Source organism: Gekko japonicus, unplaced genomic scaffold, assembly GCF_001447785.1.
Source record: "Gekko japonicus isolate JY-2015 unplaced genomic scaffold, Gekko_japonicus_V1.1 scaffold6, whole genome shotgun sequence".
In the NCBI taxonomy this organism is placed as follows: domain Eukaryota; kingdom Metazoa; phylum Chordata; class Lepidosauria; order Squamata; family Gekkonidae; genus Gekko; species Gekko japonicus.
In genome coordinates this window covers 1398385-1423086 of record NW_015166417.1, presented here as the reverse complement: position 1 = coordinate 1423086, position 24702 = coordinate 1398385, and the positions used below count along the sequence as shown (strand labels likewise).

General features: G+C 43.0%; 1 protein-coding gene across 1 annotated transcript in view; it reads right to left on the bottom strand.

The window, feature by feature from the left end:
- UPP2 (uridine phosphorylase 2) overlaps positions 1-24702 on the bottom strand; it is a 146367-nt gene that overhangs the window by 16261 nt on the left and 105404 nt on the right. Inside the window, exons 2-5 of the mRNA XM_015411531.1 lie at positions 17751-17772; positions 9412-9529; positions 6035-6193; positions 1101-1215 (exon numbers count right to left, since the gene is read on the bottom strand). Coding sequence (XP_015267017.1) covers positions 1101-1215; positions 6035-6193; positions 9412-9529; positions 17751-17772 — 414 coding nt within the window. The remainder of the gene's footprint in view (positions 1-1100; positions 1216-6034; positions 6194-9411; positions 9530-17750; positions 17773-24702) is intronic.

Genomic DNA, 24702 nt, shown 5'->3' with positions numbered 1-24702 from the left:
AGAAGTCAAATAGCGGGTGTTGGGCAGAACTGAGACCTCAGAGAGTTGCCACCAGCCAGTATAGAGAATATTGAGCTAGATAGTATAGGGCAGCTTCAATATTTTGTCTGACTGATTGAGTATAAGGCAGCTGATTTAGATTTATGGTGGGCCTGGTTCAGGATTGGTGCCTTTTAAGAATAGTAATCTGTAGGGTGTCCATTTTTTTTGTTAAGCATTTTGGTGTGCACGACAGAACACTGATAAAATCCTAAAGCATCCTAGGATGGTATACTGACTGTGATGTATCAGTTTCTTAATTGTAATTGGGGGTCACAGTCAAGCAGAAATTTCAGGAGATGAAAGAGCTGTCCATCCGTATGTATCTGGAATGAACTGTTCAGTCAGCTGCATTCCCTACCCAAAAAAATAAATAAATCATTCCAAACTGGGATTTTATTTAGGTGTTGATTGGCTGTCTTTTCCCCTTTGGTGGCTGCTGCTAAGTGGATGCTGCATAAGAAAATATTATATCAGAGATCATCAGGACCTGGATCCATTTAATGCCATGTTTCTGAGGGCCAGAAGTATTTCTGTCTTTGGGGCATGACTTTCTGGCCTTCTCCCTCCTGTTGCCGCTGCCCAAGATGCTCGCCAAAATTGGGGGGGGCATCAAGGAGCAAGGGGGGGATTTGTGGCTACAGCAGGAGTGGGGAAGTAGAAAGTTGCACTCCATGGGTGAAAATAATTCCATCTGTGGAAATACTGCATTGGACACAAGTCCAGGAGTGTGAATTTGAAAATTTTACAGCACCATGTTCTTTCTTTGTATCAGTTGCTTCTATGTGTTGGTATTTTGGAAAGGTGGGGAGGGGAGGATCTAATCCAAACAACTTTAATCTGAAACAACTTTAATCTGAAAAGAAAATCAAACTTTCAGGTTGATGCAATGTTAGAAAAAACACCTCGGTGTGATCTTTCATATTCTTTTAGCAGTTTGATATTTGTTGACTTGAAATTTTAAAAAAGAGAGAAAGAAATCTCATAGAGGCATGACCTTTCCCTGAGACGCATTTCATTTGCATCCTCTCTGCCTGGTAGCAGCAAAACTCTTTGCTCACCTAATCCCCCTGAAGTACCGATGCGTATAATGGTAACATCACGGCATTTTGCATGGTGTAGCAATTTGATTAGCTCATGTAGCATAATGGAAATGGAGGGAATACCCATCCCATGCTGTTAAGGAAGAAGAAACAAAGGTAACTCTGGGCAGTCTCAGCAAAAACAGAGCAGAATTTCTAGAATGTACTTAATCAAAATAATAACATTAAAAAGGAAATATTAGTCACAATAGAAGTCCAGGAGTTTGACCCCGCCAGCCTTTTCACTCAGTCTCTCCTAGCACCACTCTGTACCACAGCCCCCCATCACATATGTTTTTGTGCATACAGATCCCAGGATTCTCAGCATGACCTTTTGGGTCAGAATCAGTGGTAGGATCCAATACCATAGTGGAAATATAGGGTGTGATCCAGTCATATTTAGGTCTTTGATACTAAAATCAATGCAATTTGCGTGTGCAAATCCTGCAGTTTCTTAGACATACACCATCGATTCCCCTGGTATTTAGATAGATGAGAATAATATCCACTCAGAGTTACATTTTCCTGGGCCACAAGAAATTCAGTAAACTAAAGCCGTAACCCAATTGAAACTAGAACTAGCACTTTGAAAATCCTGTTGACTTGAATAGCAGGCAGTTAAATACTATGCTTAATTCTTGTATTGGTATAAATGGAACTGAAAAATTCTTTGGTTGGCTTGTGTCCTCAGTGTTTTGAATACTCCCAGTGATTTAAAAGAGACTCCTGTTCTACACTTCAGATACAGAATCTGAATACAGAGGAAAGGCAGAACTTGCCCTGAGATCCTTGGAGTAGCAGTGGGATTTTCAAAGAAAAAATGTCCAGGCAAATCCATTTGAGGTTCCCCTGATGTCTCATCCAGTTTGGCCTTCTGTCACTTGCTTTAAAATGACCTTTCTCCACACATTTCTGAGTAAAGAGTTTGGGTCCAGGTTTCCCCACTGTGTCTGTGTAACATTCACACAAGACTGGAATACTCTGCTCAATCCCAAGTATACCGTGCCCAGTTTGGATCACAACCAGGGGTCATTTCGTAGAAAAAGAGGTGCAGGAGCTCATTAGCATATCTCATTAGCATAACTCATTTGCATATGCCACACCCCCTGACATCATCGGAAGTGTGTCAGAAGGCAACACTCACCGCTCAGGCTCCACTGGACTGTTTTGGATTGCTAGCTATTGGGGGGGGGACGTGCAGATCTGTCCTCACAGAGGAGGGAGAGCTTGTACCAGAATAAAACTTGGTCTTAAAGGTGCCACTGGACTGTTTTGGACCAGGGGGCCGGGGGGGGGCTCTGCAGCTTACTTGGCTGCTTCTTGCTCTGACTGAGGGCTGCTGGGAGCAGCGGGTGGGGCGTGTTGTATGTGCCTGCCCCCTGGGCTCTTAACTGCCGGAACTCCGCTCCTGTGCGCTCCCGCAGGAAATGACCCCTGATCACAACTGCATCCACATGTGAAGAATTGGTTTCAGTCTTCCTCCTGCACTATTTCTCTGACTTGTAGTGGCCCTTGGAGTGCACTATATGGCACTTTAGGGAAATCCACACACACTTATGTGCACTGGATTTCCCAACAGGCCAAAAGCACCCCCCCCCCCAGATCTAGAAAATGTTGTAAGGTGGAAGGGAGCTAGAACCCCTTTTCCACACATGCTGCTGTTGTGTTCTGAACTAGGCACTGTGAACATGAGAACTGAGGGAAACCGTCAAACCACACTGGATGGTTACACAGGACATGGGATGGGGACCTTGGATCCAACCTGTGTCCTCTGTGAGAGACTAGATGCTACTTCATAGTATTTTCCACAACAGGTCATAAATTTTTGCACTTCAGGAAGAGATACTAATTCTTCAAGAACGCTGACCTGAACAAAAATGTGTGCTTCCTCTGCTATAAGGTAACCCAAGGGCCTTTCTAAGTCAATATGTAGAATTGCCAAAATATGTTACATGATTCAAAGGGAACAGGAGTATAAATCATTGTCTTTGAATCTGATCCTGTTTCTGCTCCGTGCCACAACAGAACACCCCCTTTTGACTTGCAAGGGAACAGAATTTTGTGCGTCTGGCCTATTAATCTTGAGTCTCGCTTCTCTAACAAAGTGGTTGGTAGGGAATTTCCTAGGCAGGCCTGTACATCTGTTAGATTCCGTGTATCTGAAGAGCACCAAAATAATTTATAGAAACAGCACGAACAAGCCATGGCAATATTTCACTCAGCATATTAAAGTTTAAAACATGTAGCATTTTAGAATGCCTGAAAGATTGGTCTGGCAGTAACTGCCTAGAAGCGTCTGAAGGGGAAGGAACGGGAAATTGCTGGTAAATTAGTTATAAAATGAATGTACTAGTTTAGGACTCAGGAGAAATAGGTCACTTGGACACTTGAATGAACAAGTCCAGGCTTATTTTCTGGCCTGTTATCGAGACATTAAAATGCTCAGCTGTATGTAAAATGATGTGAATTTGAGATGTTATTAAATGATACAGAGGGAAGATGTAAATGGTTGATATTTCTGGTATCTGTTACAACAGAAGCTTACACATGAGAGTGGTATCTGGTTGGATTTTTGTCCACAAATTGGCATGGGTATTATCTCTGATGAGGATCCCACTGTCACACATTATGGAGTACAGAGGTGCCCATCTACACAATCACATGGGAGTCATTGTCTCTCTTCAATTCCTGTACACGTGGTGCTTGATTAAGATTGGGGCCATGATGCACATAGAGAAGGGGGCTTCAGTCTTTCCCCTATACTGTTTTTCCAACCTGAAACAGTGTGTGGGAGGTGTTACTATTCCATGGAACGGTTTATTCATTTGTTTATTTACAGAATTTACACTGTGTCTTTCTGCCCTCATCAGGACCACCAAGGCAGCCAACAGGAAAGACTGAAGCCCTGTTTCCATGTGTATTGCAGTCCTGATCAGGAACCACACATGCAGGAACTGAGGTGAACCTACAGCTCTTGTGTGATTGTCTTATGTCTGACACTTGTCAGGACCCATACGACCTAGGCACTCTGTAATGTGTGATCAGCATAGCTCTGGTCAGGTAATCAGCCAGATCACCCATCAGCTGAGGAAGGGGAAGGAGTGTGAGAGGACTATAGCGATTTCCTTGCTTCTTGCACAGGACATCAGCAAATGTGTCATAATCCTTATTGTTCGTTTGGATGAAGATGCAGCACCTGTTTTGATGTACCTTTGCTCATTCACTTGGGATGCAAATACAGAGGTCTTATTCTGTGTATATTTGGCCCCATAATTGAATAAGGGTGCAAGTATACAGATTATGCCTACTTTATCAACACAGATACATATGTTCCCTATATCAACCCCAGATTGTTTTCGGTCCACTTCACATTTTTGCCCACTATCTGTTTATGGGCATGAATAAATGCATAGGGAAACCTTATACTTACTGAATCCTTATATGTATTCTATGAAAACATCATCCAAGCAAAACTCTTTCATTACTGACATACCAGGATTGTTCCCAGTCTAAAGGCCAAACTTCAACAATATATAATATTGCATGAAATGCGCTTAGAGAAATACTTAACATTACACAATGTAGTGAAAGAAACAGTTCAAGTTATATTAGGGTGATGACTACCATCAAAGAATCTCTATGCTAGAAGTAAAAGAATCTATGCTGAAGAAGGCTGTCAGTGATATAAATGATGAAGTAAAGGTCTTCCCTGTTTGGGGAGGGGCCAGTGCTCCATCGTGGAGCATTTGCGTTGAATGCAGAAGGTCCCAGGTTCAATCCCCAGCATCTCCAGGCAGGGAAAGGGTCAGGTAGTGTGTGACATGAACAACCACAGCCTGGGACATTGGAGAGCCACTGCCAGTCAAACTAGACAGTACTGACCTTGATAGACCAAGGGTCTGATTCAGTATAAGGCAGCTTCATGTGCATATGTTGTTCTAAATGCTTTCATATTTTGCCTGATTTCAGGTACAGTGAAAATTACTACCATACGGTGCAGGAAAAGATATAGCAGTGCCAGATGTTACGTCTTCAAACACTACCGTATAAAAAGTTGTTCTAAATGCATTCATATTTTGCCAGATTTCAGGTACAGTGAAAATTACCATACGGTGCAGGAAAAGATATAGCAGTGCCAGATGTTACGTCTTCAAACACTACCGTATAAAAATAATGGGAAATCCCAATGAGTCCGTTAAACTTTGCGAGGCTTCATAGCTTGATAGGCACATTGATCCCCAAATGTTACTCTGTCTAGAGGTGGAAACTAGTCCAAAGGCCATGGCAATGCTCTCATTGATCACCTCTGCTTCCAACAGATGGGCATTTGCCTCCATCACAGGGATCATCCAAACACTGGCTTTCCAGAGGGCTGGCTATGCCTCTGCTACATACCCCACCCTTCAGTCCACATGTGCCTGCCTTGAGCTGGCTCCCTCCCTGTCCCCCTTGACTAGCCCTTACTGCAGACAATGTTGAATCAGGGGAGAAGAATGGTCCATGCACAGAGGAATGTGAATTTTTCAAGGGACTTGCTGTATCCAGCACAATGACTCTACTAAGGTAATGGGATGTGCCCACCAGCATTCTGGTTGACAGTTATCAGTAGACACAATGAAAAGGGTAGAAACTGGGGAAAGCCTCTTATTTGCTCAGAGGTGATACTTGTCAAGCACTGATGGAGCAGCTTGATCAGGATATTTTGTGAAAACCCAGTCTTCATGACATATCGGTTGCTTAGCTGCTTTCTAAGAAACCCCTTGATTTTTAAGCGTTTCTGTCCAGGCCCTCTGAAAAGCGCTAGTGTGACATTATTAAATAAGGGATGTGAACAATGTACTAAACTCATCAGTTACGGTTTTGCTGCTAAAGGGCTTTTTTTTTGGGGGGGGGGTGCCCTGAGATATACTTACACTAATGGAGAGCACAGGTCCAACTTTATACATACAGTACCGATCCGTCCCAGCACAAATATCTTTCAGGTCTTTCTCATCTCCTTCAAGTCCAAGTTCTTTATGCATGAACTGAGCAAAAGTTTTCATTCTGTTGGGGCTCCCACCCACACAGACAAACTGGAAATAAATTATAAGATTATCAGCCGTGGCAACGATGGAAGACTGGGTTTGTGATAAGATGTCGAACTGCTTTCATACAATTTTATATCCAGAGGGAGTGAGCCTGAAAGGCAGAGTAAATTGACTGCCTGACCCATTTATGCAAGGTTGCAGTTAACACTATGAAAATTCATTTTGATCATACCATCACAGGAAACCAACAGGGTTTAAAATATGCCAGCATTATTATTGTAGGAGAACAACTTGTTCAATTTCCTGATGAAGCCAAAACCAAATGATCTGGGAACTGCATGGCTGTCATTGAAAGTGACAGCTCGTCTCTCCACTTCCTCTCTACTAACACCTAGAAGAACAACGTATACAGTCTGATACAATCACATTCTAAGGTCCCTGCAAGCCAACAAATTGCAGTGGAGAGGGACCATGGTTCAGTGGAAGAACATCTGCTTTGCATGCAGAAGGTCACAGGTTCAATCCCTGGCATCATGTATTCAAAGGATCAGGTAGGAAGTGACATGAAAGACCCCTATCTGAGACCCAGAAGAGCTGCTGCCAGTGCGAGTAGACAATATTGATTTTTATGGACCAATGGTCTGGTTTGGTATAAGGCGGCTTCATGTGAATTGGAATGGGGCTGGTGATTAGGAATGATGCAGTGCAATGAGATGAGCAAGAAGAGATGTAATGCTGCTGCACATGATCATGCATGGTCTGCTTCAGCCTATAGTAACATCCGCTGCGCATGGAATCCTGGGCTGGAGCCAGCAATGCATGAACAGCAGTGTAAACACACGTAGCAGAGCTCTGTATAATTTATTTATTAAGGGAATTTATATGTCACCTCTTCAGAGACCTGCTTAACAGAAAAAAATAATACAATAAAAACAACAAATTATCAAGCCATTAGAAAGACAGGAGCACAAAAACAGCATAAACAACCAATGAGCACTGTAACAAAATATCCATAAAACAGAACTCATACTGGAAGCAGACTATAAAAATATTATTTTTTTTAAAAAAAACCCTTAGACAAAAGCCTGGGTAAAAAGAAGTATTTTGACCTAGTGCCTAAAAGACAGGATGGTAGGTTCCAGGTGACCCTCAAGGGGGAGGGCATTCCAAAGGTGAAAGGCCCCGCCTCTGAACACAGCTAGATATACTAGATAATAGTGCTAGATATTCTGCAGTGCCTATTTCTACAATGTCTTGCTCAAGTGGAAATACCATTGGGATTTGAGTTTAACATAGTGCAAGCTGCCAGAGTGTTCTCTTTAGTACACTTTCACATGTACACAGGCTCTAGAGCACAGGATCCAACCCTTTGGAATCTGTACCCCAGTCCAAATAAGTAGTATGAAGGGGCCACGTTCTTGGTGAGAGTAAAGCCAGGATAATATCCTTGTAGAGCAGGCATTGCATGCTAGCATATACTGCTAGTACATATTTCCACTGAAATCAGAGTAGAACATTAAGCCGAAGTAGCTTGTGATTTAATTAATTCTTTCAGCAGAAGCAAGTAGAATGAAAGAGAATTGTACATGATTGCATAGACAAAGCCAGGAGGTTTTTTTGTTTTTTTTTTAAAAACTGAACAAAAATATCACAAATGGCTGCATTTTTAAAACCCTACTTCTGAATCTAAAAGACAAGCTAATCAACAAAGCAGTTCTTTTCCCCTCCATGTGCAAAGAACCAACAGATTTCCCACATGGATGCTATGGGCAGAAATGAAATGAGGCTTTGAAAGGTTGGAATTATTTCTTAAAAAAAAAAAAATTCACACACTTTTGCATATGACTGACAGTGCAAAGATGAAGTCTGATGCACATTTACTAAGGAGTAAGTCCGATTAAACCTAGTGAAACTTTTCTGGAGTAAACTTGAATGGGATCATGTGTGGTACTGCTCAGTTGGGTTCCTTCCTTAGTTTCAGCTATTTTACCTTGTACCAAAGTTTGGTAGAGTTTTGTAATTCTAACCCATGTTCTGATTAAAATCGCAAAGAAAGGGTTGGATCCAATGGTGCTCTCCACTTCCAGAAGGGATGCGTCCATGAGCAGAACAATGATTCTGGAAGGGAAGGGTATCCTTGGGTCCAACCCCATGGTCTGCCTCAAGCTCAAAGTATATGAACCAGATGTGAGGGTATGTCCTAGCCAAAGTTAAACACTTAAACCCCTGTTCAGAAATATTTAAAAATATCTTGAGTCTCCCACCGAAATCAATGGAACCAAATATTTACTTTTGACTGGATACTGCCCTGCATTTTTAGAGGTCTGTAAGCTGAATTGTGATGTGCCAGCATACAAAATTAAGGAGCAGGGAATTTTAATTTGGAAGGGACTTCCAGTGCCATCCTAAACAGAATTATACTCTTCCAAACTCCATTTTATGAGAAACCTTGCATTGTCAGCTCCACATTTCTCAGCAATACCTTTGCTTTGTCAGTTTCTCCCTTCTGGGGGTGATCATAATTGTTGTTTGAGCATCTGACCAGATACATGTCTCAATACATTTTTTGGAAGCAGCTGTGAGGAAATTGTGATGCTGAATGCCACAGCAATCACCCTGTGTCATTATTCATATAGTACTGTCAGTATTCAAAGTGCTTCACATACATGATCTTATTTTTACAGCAACCCCATTGTGGAGATCAGTATTACTGTCTCTGTACTGTAAGTGAGGGCTGAAAGCTAGTGACACCAAAGGCCCCTGAGTGAGTACATGGCAGAGGTGAGATCCGAACCAGACAGTCCCCTAATTCTGAGCTCAGCCACGCTACTCCCCCAGCTCCCTGTGGAATGAAAGTTGCTGCTCCATTCTAGTAATAAAACACATGAACTTGGAAATGATACCATGATGAACAGAATTCCTCAATGTATTGTTTCTGAACTGAAGTCAGCACACCTTCCCTAGGGGAAAATTTAGCTCATCACACCAGAAATAGGCTTAGTCTCTTGGTCTACATATGTCACTGAGAGAGGAAGGGTAATTGCCCATAACTATGGCTGCAGCACACTTTTGGAGCAGCTCCGCAGAGTGGCGGTGTCTCATTCCCAGCGGGACTTTAAAGACATCTTTGTAGCCCGCACTGCGAAGAAGACACGATGATAAAAGGGAACAATAAAAAGACAAGGGAAGAAACATGAGAAGGAATGAAATGGGTTTTTAATTTTTTTTTACAAATGTGGAAACTAAGCAATGATTCTTTTTACCTTTATGTCACCAAACATGGCAGGCAGATTATGAGTTTTGGTTCCCAAATCTAAATGATATAGAATATCTTCATCCATTGAATCCAAGTGAGGGTTCTTAACATAAACAAGCTCGTTCCTAGGGGATAAGAATAGAGGAGGATAAAAGTCTGATCAAACCAAACCCCCAAAGAAAACTGTGAAATAAGATACAAGAATCCGTGCAAGTTCCTAGATTAGATATATATTAGTAATGCTGAGGGCTGTAGAGAGGTGAGGCCCAGGTCTACACCAGCCACTTTCTGGATGATCAATTTTTAGTACAGTAAATGAGCAATTGTAGCCTATTCAGCATGCAGGCCGCAGACATCTTCCCTCTAGGTTGTACTTTTCAGCATTTTCCAATGCTAGCTGTACACCAGGAAAAAAAAATCTGCTTCCCCCCAGAGAGTATCTGTGTATCTGATGCCTTCTGAAATGAAGTTGAGTGACTATCATGGACCGGTTGTTGCTATGGTTTGTGGTGTAATCAATGGCTTCATGGCTGCACCATTTTTTCAATTTTTAATTTTCTTCTAAACATTTTTATTACATGTTTTCCATGGCTGGCTGTGCCCCCCCGCCTCCTTTCTCTCACATAGACCTGGAATTTCAAAAATGAAACATGACATGAGCATGCTTTAAAGTATGAAGTTTATGGTAAGATAATGGAACTTTTCAAAGGAGAGTGTGATAGTTCAAAATGGCAACCATGATCCTGCTTTAAGATTGGAGGAGTGTTCATTGGTCAGAAATACCACTGGATGTCTTTCTGTCAGAATGAACATATCCATGAGTTTACACATCCACCTTTAAATACATGGATAACGTGGTATCCTAAGCCTGCTAGAGCCTGCCCTGAACGGCTGAACATTGTGGTTAGGCAGCTCTACCCCAGAATACCACAGGAGGTGGATAGCAGGCTGGAGGTTCCCACCACTGTGAGATCTAGCCCCCTATTACTATTTTCAGGGAGGTGGAGACTAGCCCTTGAACTTACTAGGAAAGTTCCAGCACTGCAGGGGCCATTCCATTGAGCATGGTCCAGGGGTATTTGGAGGTCTCAGTCCATCTCAGCTACACCAACCACCCTAGCTGGTTGCATTGCAGTCATACCACACGTGTAAAGGCATAAATTAGAATGCTGACACACAAATGGCTTTGTTTAAAAAGATTATAAGAAGGGATAATCATCTGAGTTCTGTGTTTCTTTGGCCCCAGTCACACGAGAGTATTAGGGCCGGGAGAGGGACAGAATGGGGGCGGAGCAAATGGGCGCGATCCCACCGCAACATCTGGGAAGCGTACCGTGTCCGTCCCCAATCCGGCCCTTCCAGCGATAATCCGCACCAAAAAAGAATCACCTACTGAGGTGGTTCTTTTCAAACGGCCGCAGCAACGCCGGCCATGGTATCGCCGGCAAGTTATTTCGCCGGCGCATCCCCGGCTCCTTGCCGAACTGTGCATGCTCCGACATGGGCAGTTCAGCAGACTCCCGTGGCTTTCTCCCCGGCATCTGATCGTGCCGGGGAGCAAATGCACAGTGGCTCATGGGATCTGTATGATCCCGCCGCCGCGTGCCTATTTAGGTGCGGCTTTTAAAAGCCGCACTTTGGCCGTCCCTTTCTTCCCTTGTGTGGCAGGGGCCTTTGTTTGTTAAATGGTCATATTATTGGCTGGCTGGGACCAGGTATAGTATTCTGAGGTTTGATGTTGGGATCTCTGCTATGTACTGTGAATATTGTACTTTGCCCCCTACCCAGTATATGGCTTGTGTAGAGAGGCAGGTAATTGTAACTGGCTCTGATATGGGAGGAGCTGTGCTTGGATCCACCTCTTGAGAGGAGCCTTTTTGCCACTGGATCCAGCTGGTGGATTCTGAAGCACCAGCAAAAGAAAAAGGAACTCTCTCAAGCCTGAAGCCTACCCACCCCTTGCTTCACAATACTGATGCTCCCTCTGAGCTGTGGAGTCTTGTGAACAAAAAATCCTACTTTGTGAGCTACCAGCATTGAAGTTGTGAGCGAGCGATTTGGCTACTGCATAAATTAATTTGCCCAGGAGCCATCCTTCCTGAGCTAAGACAAAAATGTGTCAGCTGGAGGCTAAAAAACTGTGAGCTGGCTCACACTAACTCAGCTTAGCGGGAACACTGGTAGGGGGTACCTTTTAATCTTTATAATAAGGGATCTGGGTGTACCTTTAGTACCTCATGCTAGAAATACTGCTGCAACACGCAAATATTCAAGTCGCTTCTGCAGTAATGCCATTTTTCACTCCCACACTAAAAATATGTACAATGGGTTGTATTTCAGCTTTTTGAGCGTGACTTCCATACCAACCCTAAAGACATTTATTAGGGGTGGAGGAAAAAATGAAGAAAGTAGCTTACAGAATGCACAGATGGAGTGAAAGTGTGGCTAAGAAACTGAAAAGATACTATTGTTGGTGTGTATGTGAGTCTAGGGAAGAACTAAGAAGGATGGAAGCAGAACAAATAAAGCCAACTTTATGGTTGCAAGGCTAAGAAAGGAAGTAGGTAAATGGCAAGTAAGGGACTAAAGTCTCACAGTGAAGGAAGTAAGAAATACAATCCCATTGCATTAGAACCATAGAGTGTAGATGGCTTTAAAAGGGGGTTAATGAAAAAAGGAAAAAGAACTGTGACAATTAGTGCTTGCTAATATATTCATAAATCATAATATACAATAACAGAAAATAAGTAATATATATAGTGAATGAAGGCATTCAGCAATTATAGCCCATTGAAGAACATAGCTGTAAGCATAGCCTCATAATGAAGTGAATCAACAGTATATTTCCAATACGTCACCAAGAAATTGTTGAAAGACAGTTTTTGTACACACCCCTGTTCAGAAGAAGATCATTGTCGAAACGGCACACCATTCCGGAGACCACCGTCTACATTCACTACATATATTACTTATTTTCTGTTATTGTATATTATGATTTATGAATATATTACCACACGCTAATTGTCACAGTTCTTTTTCCTTTTTTCATTGGCCTTATTACTGTGCCCATTCTTGTAACTATTCTTTAAAAGGGGGTTAGACAGACTCAGGGATGAGGAGATCCATTAGTGGCTACTGGTCATGATGAATAAAGGGAACCTCCATTATCAGAGGCAGTAAACTTCTGAATACCAGTGCCAGGAGGCAACAACAGGAGAAAACTTTGCCCTCCAAGCCATCTTCCTAGACATTCCAGAGGCTTCATATTGGCCACTGTATGAGACGCTGAATTGTATTCACCACAGGTATAATCCAGAAGAGCTCCTGTTACGTTCTTAACTGAGAAAAAGCTAAAAGCTGGTTGCAAAAAATACAATGTAGCGGAGGTATGAGGCATCATGAATCTCTTTCCTCTGACTTTTCTCTTCATTTAGGGTTCTGAGGTTCATTGTTGTTCCATTCTTTCTAGAATACATTTATTTTAAAAGCAGAGATAGCGTTGGCTCTCAGCAGCACCCAATTAAATATGATTTTCAAATCTTCTAACAATAGTCAGCCCTTCCCTCACAGCTCCCTTGGCCCTTTTGATTAATTCTGATTTGGTTGCAGTGCTAGCACCTGTCTCTAGACGGCTGCCAGAATGGTTTGGTGTCTCTCTTGGGCTCTCCAGCAGCTGCCTGCCCCCCACAACATTCTTCTTTCAAAAATAATTCAGCAGGTGGACTTTGCAGATCCACTTTTCCATTGTTGCCACTGCTTGCAGTCTCAAAGGCCGATTTTTGTATTGCTGCCAGTGTCTGTGGAATTGTTTCACTTGATCCTGTCCTAACATCCACTCGACTTGTATATTTATTGATTGATGACTTTGTTTTCTATGCCATCGAAGGAAATTGGCTGTAAATTTAAGAGTATCCCATGCAAATTGCCAGTAAAACTGCATTTAGAGAGGCCTCATTCATACCAAAAGGCAACCTAAATATAATAACATTAAAGTTTAAAACCTGCCAGGATGCGTTTAATTTTGTGGCTTTTGCTGTTTTAATTTATTCTTCCATTTAGGGATTGTTATTACTGGAAGGCATTTCGACCCATCACTGATAATGTCATTGGGGTTGAATTTCCACTCTGGCCGTGCTTTTGGGGGGCAGAATGTGTGGTTGTCAACAACCTGGATTAAAAATCGTCCTGCCCTTTTAGCAGAAGCTAAATGTCCAGAAATGGGCAGCCAAAGTTTTTTTGCAGCGTAGAGGTAAATAACATGACTTGCCAAATAACATTCCCTTAAGCTTCTGTTAAAGGGATAGGACACATTTCTCCAGGCCTGTTGACAACCCTATGTAGAGAAGAGGCCCTAGAACGTTTTCCTCTTAAAACATTGTCACCTGGACATTAGTAAAAAACAAAGGGGGTATGGAACTCATGGGGAGGAATCTGACCCCCCTATTGCTGAGTCAGTGCATCCAAGCCAAGCCACTCACATCGGAGCCCACCTGTCGTAGTGGCAGTGTCCAGGAGCCTCTCCAAGCCTGGAGCAGCTCCCAGTGCATGCCAACTCCACAGCTGGGCCTGAACGGCTCCTGGCATGTGCCACCGCCACCCAGCTAATGCTCCAAATCACTGCAATTATTGCTCCAAATCACTGCAGCAGAAGCAAAGTAAGTTCGTTGCCTGTGCATGCACATACAATGCATTTTAATGTTTTGAATTTTTTATTTTAATTTCAGGGAAATGTAAACATTTCAGATTTTTCTGCAAACTAGGGGAGTCCCCCAAGTTTGCAGAAAAATCTGTTTAGAGTCCATGTGGTCCCAATCTGTGGATTTAGGTATCTGCAGATGGGGGCTACATGTTGCTAACAGTATAGAGATGAGTGTGGACCCACAATAATGTGGGGAGGATTTCTCCCCCCGTAACGGACTGCACTTTAAAAGCTCAGAAGTGCTGTGAAAATATGCAAAGAACTGTGAAGGGTTAATGCCTCACAGAGCCAAAAAACTTGAGTGATAGGCTGCTCAGAGAAATTTGATTGGTTAGCATCAGTTGAGCAGAAAGACTTCAGAGCTGAATGCTGAAGAGAACTCAGTCTGAGTCTAGCCCTGACTGAGAAAAGTTGGGTGCTGATGACGTTTGTGTTTAGCCTTGACTGAGAGGCATTTAACATGGACAGAGAACTGGGAAGGTTGGCAGGAAGAGTGGGTAGATTGGTGAAGACTCCCATTCAGGCCAGAAAAGGACACAGATCTTCTAGTGAGAGAAGACATTTCCTACCCAGTTAAAAAAGGGAAATAGTTCAAAAAGTGGAGAGATCCCTGGTCTGGTGTTTTTAGAGACTGTCTTCTGAAACCTAAAGAGTTAGTAAAAGTCAAGAAAATGTACTGGTGTGTTTAGCGAGGGAAATTGAAAACTGGATAGTGTATCCCTGCCTTCAGGAAACCAAAAGAGACATTTAAGCTCAAAAAAGTATAGTGAAGTGTTTAGGAAACACTGAAACAAAAGCCTGATGAGGACAGCCTGAGGGACTTGGGAATGTTTAGTCTGGAGAAGAGGGGGTTGAGGGGAAACATGATTGCTCTCTTGAAGTATCTGAAGGGCTGTCACTTAGAGGAGGGCAAAGAAATGTTCCTGTTGGCAGCAGAGGATAGGACTTGCAATAATGGGTTTCAGTTAAGGGCTGGATATTAGGAAAAACTGTTTTACGGTATGACTTGTGCAACAGTGGAATCAGCTGCCTAGGGAGGCGGTGAGCTCCCTCTCACTGACGATGTTTAAGCAGCAGCTGAACAAACACTTCTCAGGGATGCTCTAGGCTGATCCTGCACTGAGCAGGGGGTTGGACTAGATGGCCTGTATGGCCCCTTCCAACTCTGTGATTCCATGATTCTAAAGATTCTAAGATTGTGTGAAAGCTTAAGAAACACTCAATTGATTGAAACATATGAACTGTAGTCTGTGCCTATACTGATTTGCCTCAGACATTTTACCTCTGATTTCACCTGACTTTCCCCTTTGTGTTGAATAAAATATTTTTGTTATTTTTGAATTTTAAAAAGCATTGTGTGCCATTTCAGTAGTTTAAGTTAAGGGGGTAATCTTGTCCCCTCAGGTTCCTGGGCTGAGCCAGCAGCAAAATATCATACTAACAGGGTGGGGCAGCCATAGATCTTCAGAGAAGAAGAAACTAAATAAAAAAGGGCTGCTCAGTCAGAAAGGAATACGGAGGGAAAATTCTGCCTCTGAGAGAGGGAAGTGGGTGAGGTGATCATATGTGCAGGCTAGGCTTACCAAGTGGCGGCAGGGGATCCACATGTTTTCACAGGATCCATGCCGCAGGGATGGCGATACGTGTTGCACCGCCATCGCCAGGATGTGATGCAACGCGTCGCTCTGGCAACGGGGCTGTTTGGTGTCCCATTGCCAGAGCGACGCGTTGCGTCACATCCTGGCGACGGTGGGTGCACCGCGTGTCGCCGTCCCCACGGCAGGGATCCTGTGAAGACATGTGGATCCCCCGCCGCCACTTGGTGAGCCTAGTGCAGGCAGTGCCATGATACAAAATAAAACCCAGAACTAGTTTGTCCCACCGTGATAAAAACTAAAATTAAAAAAAAGTAAGCTCATAGCTTGGGGAAAACAAATTTCTCAGCCCTGAAAACCCTTTTATGGGACAATTTAAATTGAAATTTCATTTAACCCCCCACTGTTTCAATCTGTGACAGCAAATTAATCAATAGATCATTTTATCATTTCCCAAACAGGCACTCGTCACTTAATCAATTGCTGCTGCCACTCTCCTAAGTTTAGCAAAAGGAATCACATTTATTAAATAGACCTTATTTTATACCACCTCTTTTAAAATAATTATTGCATTTTTGTCCCATCATCTTGATTAAAGGGCCATGTTTCAATCTACATTTAAATTAAAGTAAGATGTCAAAAAAAAAACCCCAACCCCAAAACCCCAGCAACAACAAACAACCCTGAACGGTTTCTGATTGCATCTTTCCCCCAATCATAATTGCAAATGGAATGGAAACTGACTGCATAGAAATGCAGGTCAACACAGAGTTACCAAACAAAACACAGCACATCAGAACAAACAAAAATAATAACTTTTCAATGGAATTGTCCTTCTTTCATTAGGATGGGTCAGCTAGACCTAGGTGACATCAGACTGGTCTACAGCTGGGCCAGAGTGACATCCCAGACCATAGCATTATTATTCTTCAGCTGCACTGCATTACACTGATGCACTAGAGTGATGCACCTGGACATATATTACCTAAGGTAAGGGTGTCAGTGACTTACCCAGTGTAATTTTTCCTTTCAGTCTTAACAGGCTTACTGGAATTGGCTACAACAGATGTCATAGTGTCTAGATTTCACGGTACAGCTCCTCGTCAGACAAAAGGGAAAGATAAACACCCTGTAAAAGCGCAGGGTCATATAAGAGTCTTTGTAGCCACTCTCCAGTAAACTATATTCCTTCTTTTTATTTCCCAATGCTGGGATGACCCCAGTAAATGTTTACTGTCCAGCTCATCAGCTGTAGAACAGTCTGTCTCCTACAGCTGGATTGCAAGATATACTGGGATCATTAGAGTATCAGACATCGCGGATTGGCTGTTGGGGAAGGTGTGGTCTTTCAGCCTCAACCAGTTTCCCCTTCCTTGGGCCTGCACTGCTATGCTTGGCTAACCTTCTGTTGTTGATGCATTTATACTTTGACCAGAGCCTCTCATCTGCCATTTTGGCAGCTGTCCCTGTGTGAGGCTCGAATAGTATGCACATGTGTTTAGAAGGGCTGTACATCTCTGCTAGTTTCCCCAATTCTGCAGTCTTCGCTGAAAACATGTGTAAATTACACATGACTAGAATGCATAATAAGGCAAATGTGATGAACAAGTCAGAAAGGCGCATGTGGTGTCATTAGCTGGGCAAGCATCAGCAGCTTCATGCAGGCATTTAGTTAGTTTTTAACTCAGGTTGGTTTCCATCTCTTGTGTAAGCAAAATCAAGGTCTCAAAACAAGCGCTGGGTCACTGCTAATTTGTATGCTTTACAGAGCAAGAGATTAAGAGGATTCATGGAACACCGTAAGCTCTCTAAGGTGCTACTGAACTTGAATGGAACACTGTAAGCTCGATGAGAATGTTTCTCCAGTTGTTTTTCAGTAACAGCCTCTCTCTCAGGCAGTCTACCCACATTTGAATTTGGACATTTGGCAATTCTTCTGGCGTGATGACACACTGGAACATGCCAGAACCCGAGTGTTTTTTAAGAGCATAGGGTGGTTATCCACTTGCATAAGGAGTTTATGCAAATTGTAGGAGTGGGGTTTGTTCCCACCTTCCCCAGCTGTCTCTCTCCGCTGCACACCCTCAGAATCCTCTGTGGTGGGTCAGGGGGCTGTCCTAAACAAAAAGCCCCATGGCACCAGTGGCTGCAGAGAGGAGGGGAAGTCAGTTTGAAATCACCTCCCTTGGCTTTTTCCCCAGGGTTTTCACTATATGCGGGCACAGGAGGTGCTGTGGGAAGGGAGAGACGATCTACTTAAACCAGTTCCATGTATCAAACGGGATCTAATTACTGGCTGATTCTGCATTGGCTTTTCCCTCCGTTGTTTTACGAAAACCCACATTGGAACAGAAATCCCCCTCTGCATTGCATGCTGCTTTCACTTCCTTTGATAATCAGATTTTATGGTAGCCTCCACACTTCATGCCGCTTTCGCTTTCTTTGACCATTGGATTTTATTGTACCTTCTGCATAGATTTATGGCTGTTTTATGGCTGTTCAGGGGTGACTTTGGAGTCAGTACAGTGTTGCCGTATTTGAATGTGGTTTTGAGCTGCACTTTTCCCTCTCAGTTGAGAAAATGTGGAGCGAATGCTAGATGCAGAATTGCCCTCTGTCTTCTTAAAGGTAAAGGTAAAGGTTTCCCTTGCTTGAAAGCCAGTTGAATCCGACTCTAGGGATGCAGTGCTCATCTCTATTTCCAAGCCGAAGAGCCAGCGCTGTCCAAAGACATTTTCCGTGGTCATGTGGCCGGCTTGACTAAATGCCAAGGTGCATGGAACGCTGTCTTCTCACTCAAACATAAAACAAACAATTTTTTCTCCTAATATAGACCTAAGGGTAGATTTTATATAATTAAATCATAAAGTTAAAATGGGGGGATATGAATCATTATGTTCAATGAGCTGCAAAGTAGTCTTTCTTCTATAATGACCTAAGTTCTCCCATATAAAGAGTGTGCTGATTCTGATCCCTGCACCTGCTGTATTTGATTTTTGCAAAAGTTCTCTGAAATGAACTCAAGTCACAGTGGCCCTATCATTATCATAGCTCAAGCCATAAAAATACTATGCTAAGTAACAACTTCTACCCAGAGGCAAATCCCTGTGCATCCATCAGGTAAGATTGATACATGTCTACAGGAATCAACTAGTGGTTTCCTAGTCTGCTAAACTTTTCAATGTGCAGATTAGCATTCAAACTGCATGCCTTTTCCCAAATCATTAACACCTCACAGAACCCAGAAAATGATGCCATGACTATGTTTACTAAGCTTGACCTGCCATGATCTAGTGCAACATATATCTGTGTATGCTACACTTTCCAGGGCTGCTAACTTTTATGACCCAGTCCTGCATTGGTTGTATCTGCAAATATCCTTAAAGAATCAGAGTTGAATGGAGTTGGATCATATGACACCCCCGTCCCCCTCCCTCAGAGACAAGATTTTTCCTCCATTTTTCTTTCCCTTCACCGACTGAGCCACCCTAGCAATTTGTTTTCTTCTTTGCTAAAGAACTCTGGCTATCCCACCCTGTCACTCACAGTACAATATTTTTGCTTTTGACTCAGCGCAAGAACCTGAGAGAAGGATCAGGAGCCCACTTTAACTCAAACAACTTAAATGGCACTCGAGGCATTTTGAAATTCAAAAATAACAAAATATTTTATTAAACACAGAGGGGAAAGGTCAGGTAAAATCAGGGGTTGAAATTTCTGAGGTAAAATCAGTACATGCACAAACTTTAGTTCTTATGTTTCAGGCTAATGAGAGTTTCTTAAGTTTTTCACAGTTACTTAAATCTTTATGTTGAGAGGCTTTTGTTCCAGTGTTTTCCCCAAACACTTCAGTACACTTTCTTTGAGTATTCTCTAACTCTTTTGGTTTCCAGAAGGCTGGTACAATCTTTCCAGTACCCAAACCCCTTCTCTTGAAGCACCAGTACTAATCTTGAGTTTTTAACTGACTCTTTTTGGGGGGGGGGGCCAAAGGGGAATTTTTTATTTGCATTTCTATAAAACTACAACAGAAATTTGGGAGGGAGAGTCTACTATCTATAGGAGAAAGTAAAAAGAACCTAACTAAAAACCCAAGAATGGAGGTTTTACAATGCTTAAAACATAGTTGTTACTCTTATACAGTTACTTTCAAACATGAAGAGTGCCCGCCAAATCATCGCTTCTGCTGACAAAACCAGCTTATCTGGCTAAGCTATAACACACATAATCACAGCCCTTAAGAAAAAATTAGCATCTCCCTTTACGCTTTACTCGCCCCCCCCCATAGGCAGGATCTTTAAAACCAATGTTCCCTCAGTAAGAACATCACAACACGTTTTTCTTCTTGTCTTCGATGTACCTTCTTTCTTCAATTATCTTTTAGTTTTTATAAGTCCGGATCTGTCCATTCATGATATAAACCAAGTTCCTTTTTTCCAGGGACATCTTCGCTTCCTTAAACGTCTTAGATCAAAAGAGTCTTTCCTTTTGTTTCATTAACAATACGCTCATTGGAGATTCCAACCTTTCTCTTAGCAAGCAGATCTTGTAAAGTTGGGGTAGCAAGCCCTTTACTCCAGAAAACCGCTTTTCGATCAGCTTGCCAATCCAGCCACAAAGAACTAAACTTTAGAGTCTCCTCACCATTCATACGTCTCTATGATCAACGTACTGTCCCTTTAAAAGTGTAGCTGCTTTTAGTACAGATCCAGGTCGCTTCTCACTTTAGCCATCAGAGGGCTGAGTTTTTAACTGACTCTTAAGGGCTGTGGTCAGATGTATTTTTAGGTCTGACTTAGTTGAGAATGCCTGATGGATCTAAAGTGCACGATCAGACTGCAACATCTGGGAAATGTCCTGCAGTCGTCGGCACCCCATGCTGCCCAACCACAGAAATTGAGTTAAAAGACAGCAGGGAAAGTCCAGTCTTAATGCTTGCCAACAGGCCATAGACGGATCTTTCCTAGTCTAATCACTCAAGTGTGCACTCAGGCTGTTGGGATGGACTGCTCAGTCCATCCCAACTTGGCACCATTCCCCCCCCCACTTAGCAATATGCACATAACCTCATGATTGGTCCATGGAGAATTCCATGGAGAACTCTTCGTGCAGAGGTTCAATTCCTTATTTATGCACATGGGCACAAAAAAAGGGGGGGGACCCCCACTTTTCCGAACGTGCCATCTGATCGCACAGTGACGGGCTACGCCTGCAGTGAAATGGATTAAACTGGGATGTGTGATCGAGCAACTCCATGCCAAATACCAATAGATGGACTAGGACTGCTTCCTGACCGCACCAAATGGCACATCTGACCACAGCCCAGATCTCTAAAGGCAGTTTCTAACCACACCAGACCAGGGGTCTCTTCACCCTTCAGAGCTAACTCCCTATTTGACTGGGTAGGGAAATCTTCCTCTCACTAGAAGATCTATCCCCTTTCCTTGGCTCGAATGGGAGTCTTCGCCTACTTCCCAAACATCCTTGTCAAATTTCCCCCAGTTTTCTGTATGTGTTAAACTGCTCTCAGCTAAGGCTGAAATCAGACTGAATCTCCTCAGCATCCAGTTCCGAAGTCTTTGGCCCATTTTGCATCTAGCATTCGCTCCATTGTCTCACCAAACACACATTGGAACAGAAATACCCCTCTACATTGCATGCCACTTTCACTTTCTTTGATTGCTGGATTTAATTGTAGCCTCCACATTGCATGCTGCTTTGACTTCCTTTGATCTCTCAGTTTTATGGTACTGTCTGCATAGATTTATGGACGTTTTATGGCCTTTCAGGGGTGACTCTGCATTCAATACGCTGTTGGCCCGGGGTATCTGAATGTGGTTTTGAGCTGCACCTTTTTCTGTTCCAGTGTGGGTTTGGTAAAACAATGGAGCAAATTCTAGATGCTTTTGTCTGCTCAGCTGATGCTAACCAATCAGATCTCTCGGAACAGCCTGTCACTCAGGACTCTGGCTCTGTGAAGAATTAACCCTTCACAGTCCTTTATGATCTGTTCACACAGCACTTCTTTTAAAAGTGCAGTCCGTCACAGCTTGAATCTTGCCAAGATTTCTATGGGTGCAAGTAGGAGAGGGGATTTTTGCTGATCCCTCACTGTACGAGATCTCTAATCTCCCCAAGATAATCCTGGATGTCCCTGTCCCTGAGAACCAGTGTTGGGGGACATACTTTGGACTGCTGGAGGAGGGGGGAATCAAGAAAAGTCACCCCACCATGCCTGTGGAAATCTAGGCAGGATCCAATCCATTGCATGGGGGCAGAAGATCAGCTCTGCATCAGTATACATTTTCTGGATACCAGGGTATACATACATAATGGAAGCACAGAAACCTCTTTATACCAGAAACGTACCGATTGCCAAACATGTCTACATGCCTCCACTCACCATCCTAAACACACCAAACAGTCTATCATCTACAACCAAGCTATACACCACAGTCACATCTGTTCCAATCCCTAAGAAAGAGATTTTCACCTGCAGGATCTTTGACAGGCATTTTTGGAATTACATACCCACCTGATGTAGTAAAGAAACAGATCAACAAAGCCAGAATGATACCAAGGGATAGCCTCCTACAAGGTAAGCAAAACAACAAGTGAACACCACTGGGGGGGGGGGTCACATACAGCTCTCAGTTCAAACTGGTTCAACACATTATCAACAACCTACAACCTAGGGTTGCCAACTCTGGGCTGGGAAATACCTGGAGATTTTGGAGGTGGATCCTGGGGAAGGTGCAGTATGCGGACGGGAGGGGCCTCAGCAGCATATAATGCCACAGAGTCCACCCTCCTAACCAGCCATTTTCTCCAGGGGAACTATCTTGGCCATCTGAAGATCAATTGTAATAGTGAGCGATCTCCAGGTACCACCTGGGGGTTGGCAACTCTATTGGACAATGATACTCCGCTTTCACAGGGGTCAGGAGGCAAACATGTTCCCCACAGACAGGCTCCTAACCTTACACAAATTCTCACCCACAGCAATGCCCTTCCAACATGGACATGGACTCTGGAACCAGGGCCTGCAACAAACCAAAATGCCAACTCTGACCTCATATTCACTCTGACAACACAATCACTGCACTGAAAAACACCAGCCATACCATCTCAGGTTCATTCACTTGTTCATCTTCCAATGTTACATGTCAGCAATGCCCTTCCACTCTCTACATTGGACAAACAGGTCAGTCCCTACGCAAAAAAAATAAACAGACATAAATTTGCATTAAAACCACAACATTCAATAATCAGTGGAAGAACATTTTAATCTTCCAGGTCATTCCATTGCTGACCTAACAGTGGCAGCCCTCAAAAGAGAAGAATCAGTTGAGATTACAACATGAGATTGCTGAACCTGAGTTCATTCACAAGTATAGAACCATGGAACATCCCCCCAGGACTGAATAGGGACATAGGATTCATATCTCACTACAGATGATTTGCTGCCCCCAAACATTTCTCCTCTGCTTTAACCAAGCTGATTACAATGTACATAGTACCACTGCCTCCTGAATTCCTTCTGTGCTGCACCCCTCCCACCTTCTGATTGGGATATAAGGATTTAGAGATCTCCATATAAGGACTTAGAGATCTCCATTCCAACTTGTAGCTGACAAAGGGAGCTTTGATTCTTCAAAACTCATACCCTGAAAATCTTGTTGGTCTGTAAAGTGCCACTGCACTCAAATCTAGCTATGGAATTGTAGGATGCTCTCTAATGACAGGGGTTCTGTGATCTGTGAAAGACTATGAAATAAACAAGAATAATATAGAATGAAAAAAGGACAATAAAATACTGCAAATTTTAAAAATCAGCTTTATGTTATTGCTTCCAGCTACCCATCCCTGTCTGCTTCAAAAAACAGCAGTGTAAATCTATGTGGAAAAAATTCCTCAAAGTCTTGTTTCTTTAATGAAGGTCTGTGCTAATAATTACTTATGTTTCAGTTTTGACCTTGCTTTCGAAATAAGTGCTCAGGTCTAGTGTGGCATAAACTCGAGCTTCTTGCTTTTTAAACACCCTGGTCATTCTCTGATATATTGAGTATATTTATTTAGATATATATGTCCCAGTTCTCTTCCCAAAAGTATTTATTATTCCTCACCTCTATTTTATCCTCGCAACAATAACCCTGTGCAGTAAGTCAGGCCAAGGCAGAGTGACTGGCCCAAGGTCACCCTGCGAGCCTCCATGGCAGAGCAGGGATTTGAACCAGGGCCTCCCAGATCCTAATCCAGTACTCCAACCACTACACCACAATGGGTATTTGGGGGTATTACTGCAATCATGCCCTCTACCCAAGATAGATATTTTACCCACAACCATTCCTTTACCAACAGTGTCCCCAGCAATACTTCCATGCCAGTGACTCAACCTATTCAATTTTCTTTCCATTTCAGTCCAATGACCCTAGTGCAACCAGTGACTCACAGGAGATGAAATCTATGTCAGGAGATGAAATCCCAGGATTCAGGGGTGCTGATAATGTAAACAATGTTACAGTAGCAGTGACCTGAACTGAACCAAGCTGGGTTTGGAAACAGCCCACCTCCTAGCAGAAGTCCAGAAAGTTTTAAAAGTGAGACCTATTACCAGTGTTCCCTCTAAGCTGAGTTAGTGTGAGCTAGTTCACAGTTTTTTAAGCCTCCAGTTCACACATTTTTGTCTTAGCGCAGGAAGGATGGCTCCAGAGCAAACTAATTTATGCAGTAGCCAAATCGCTCGCTCACAACTTTAATGCCAGGAGCTCAAAAAGTAGAACTTTTGCTCACAAGACTCCATAGCTTAGAGGAAGCACTGCGAGCATGAGATAATGTGGACAAGAGTTTCATCCATCCATGAAATCCAGCAACCATTTACCAAATGGTAACTTGCCACTAGAAGCTCCTCTACTTCCAGCCATAGTCCTTATCCTTTCAGACAGTAGAGGCAACCAGATTATGTAGTAGGTTCCATGATAAATTACCACATCAGGCCAAACTA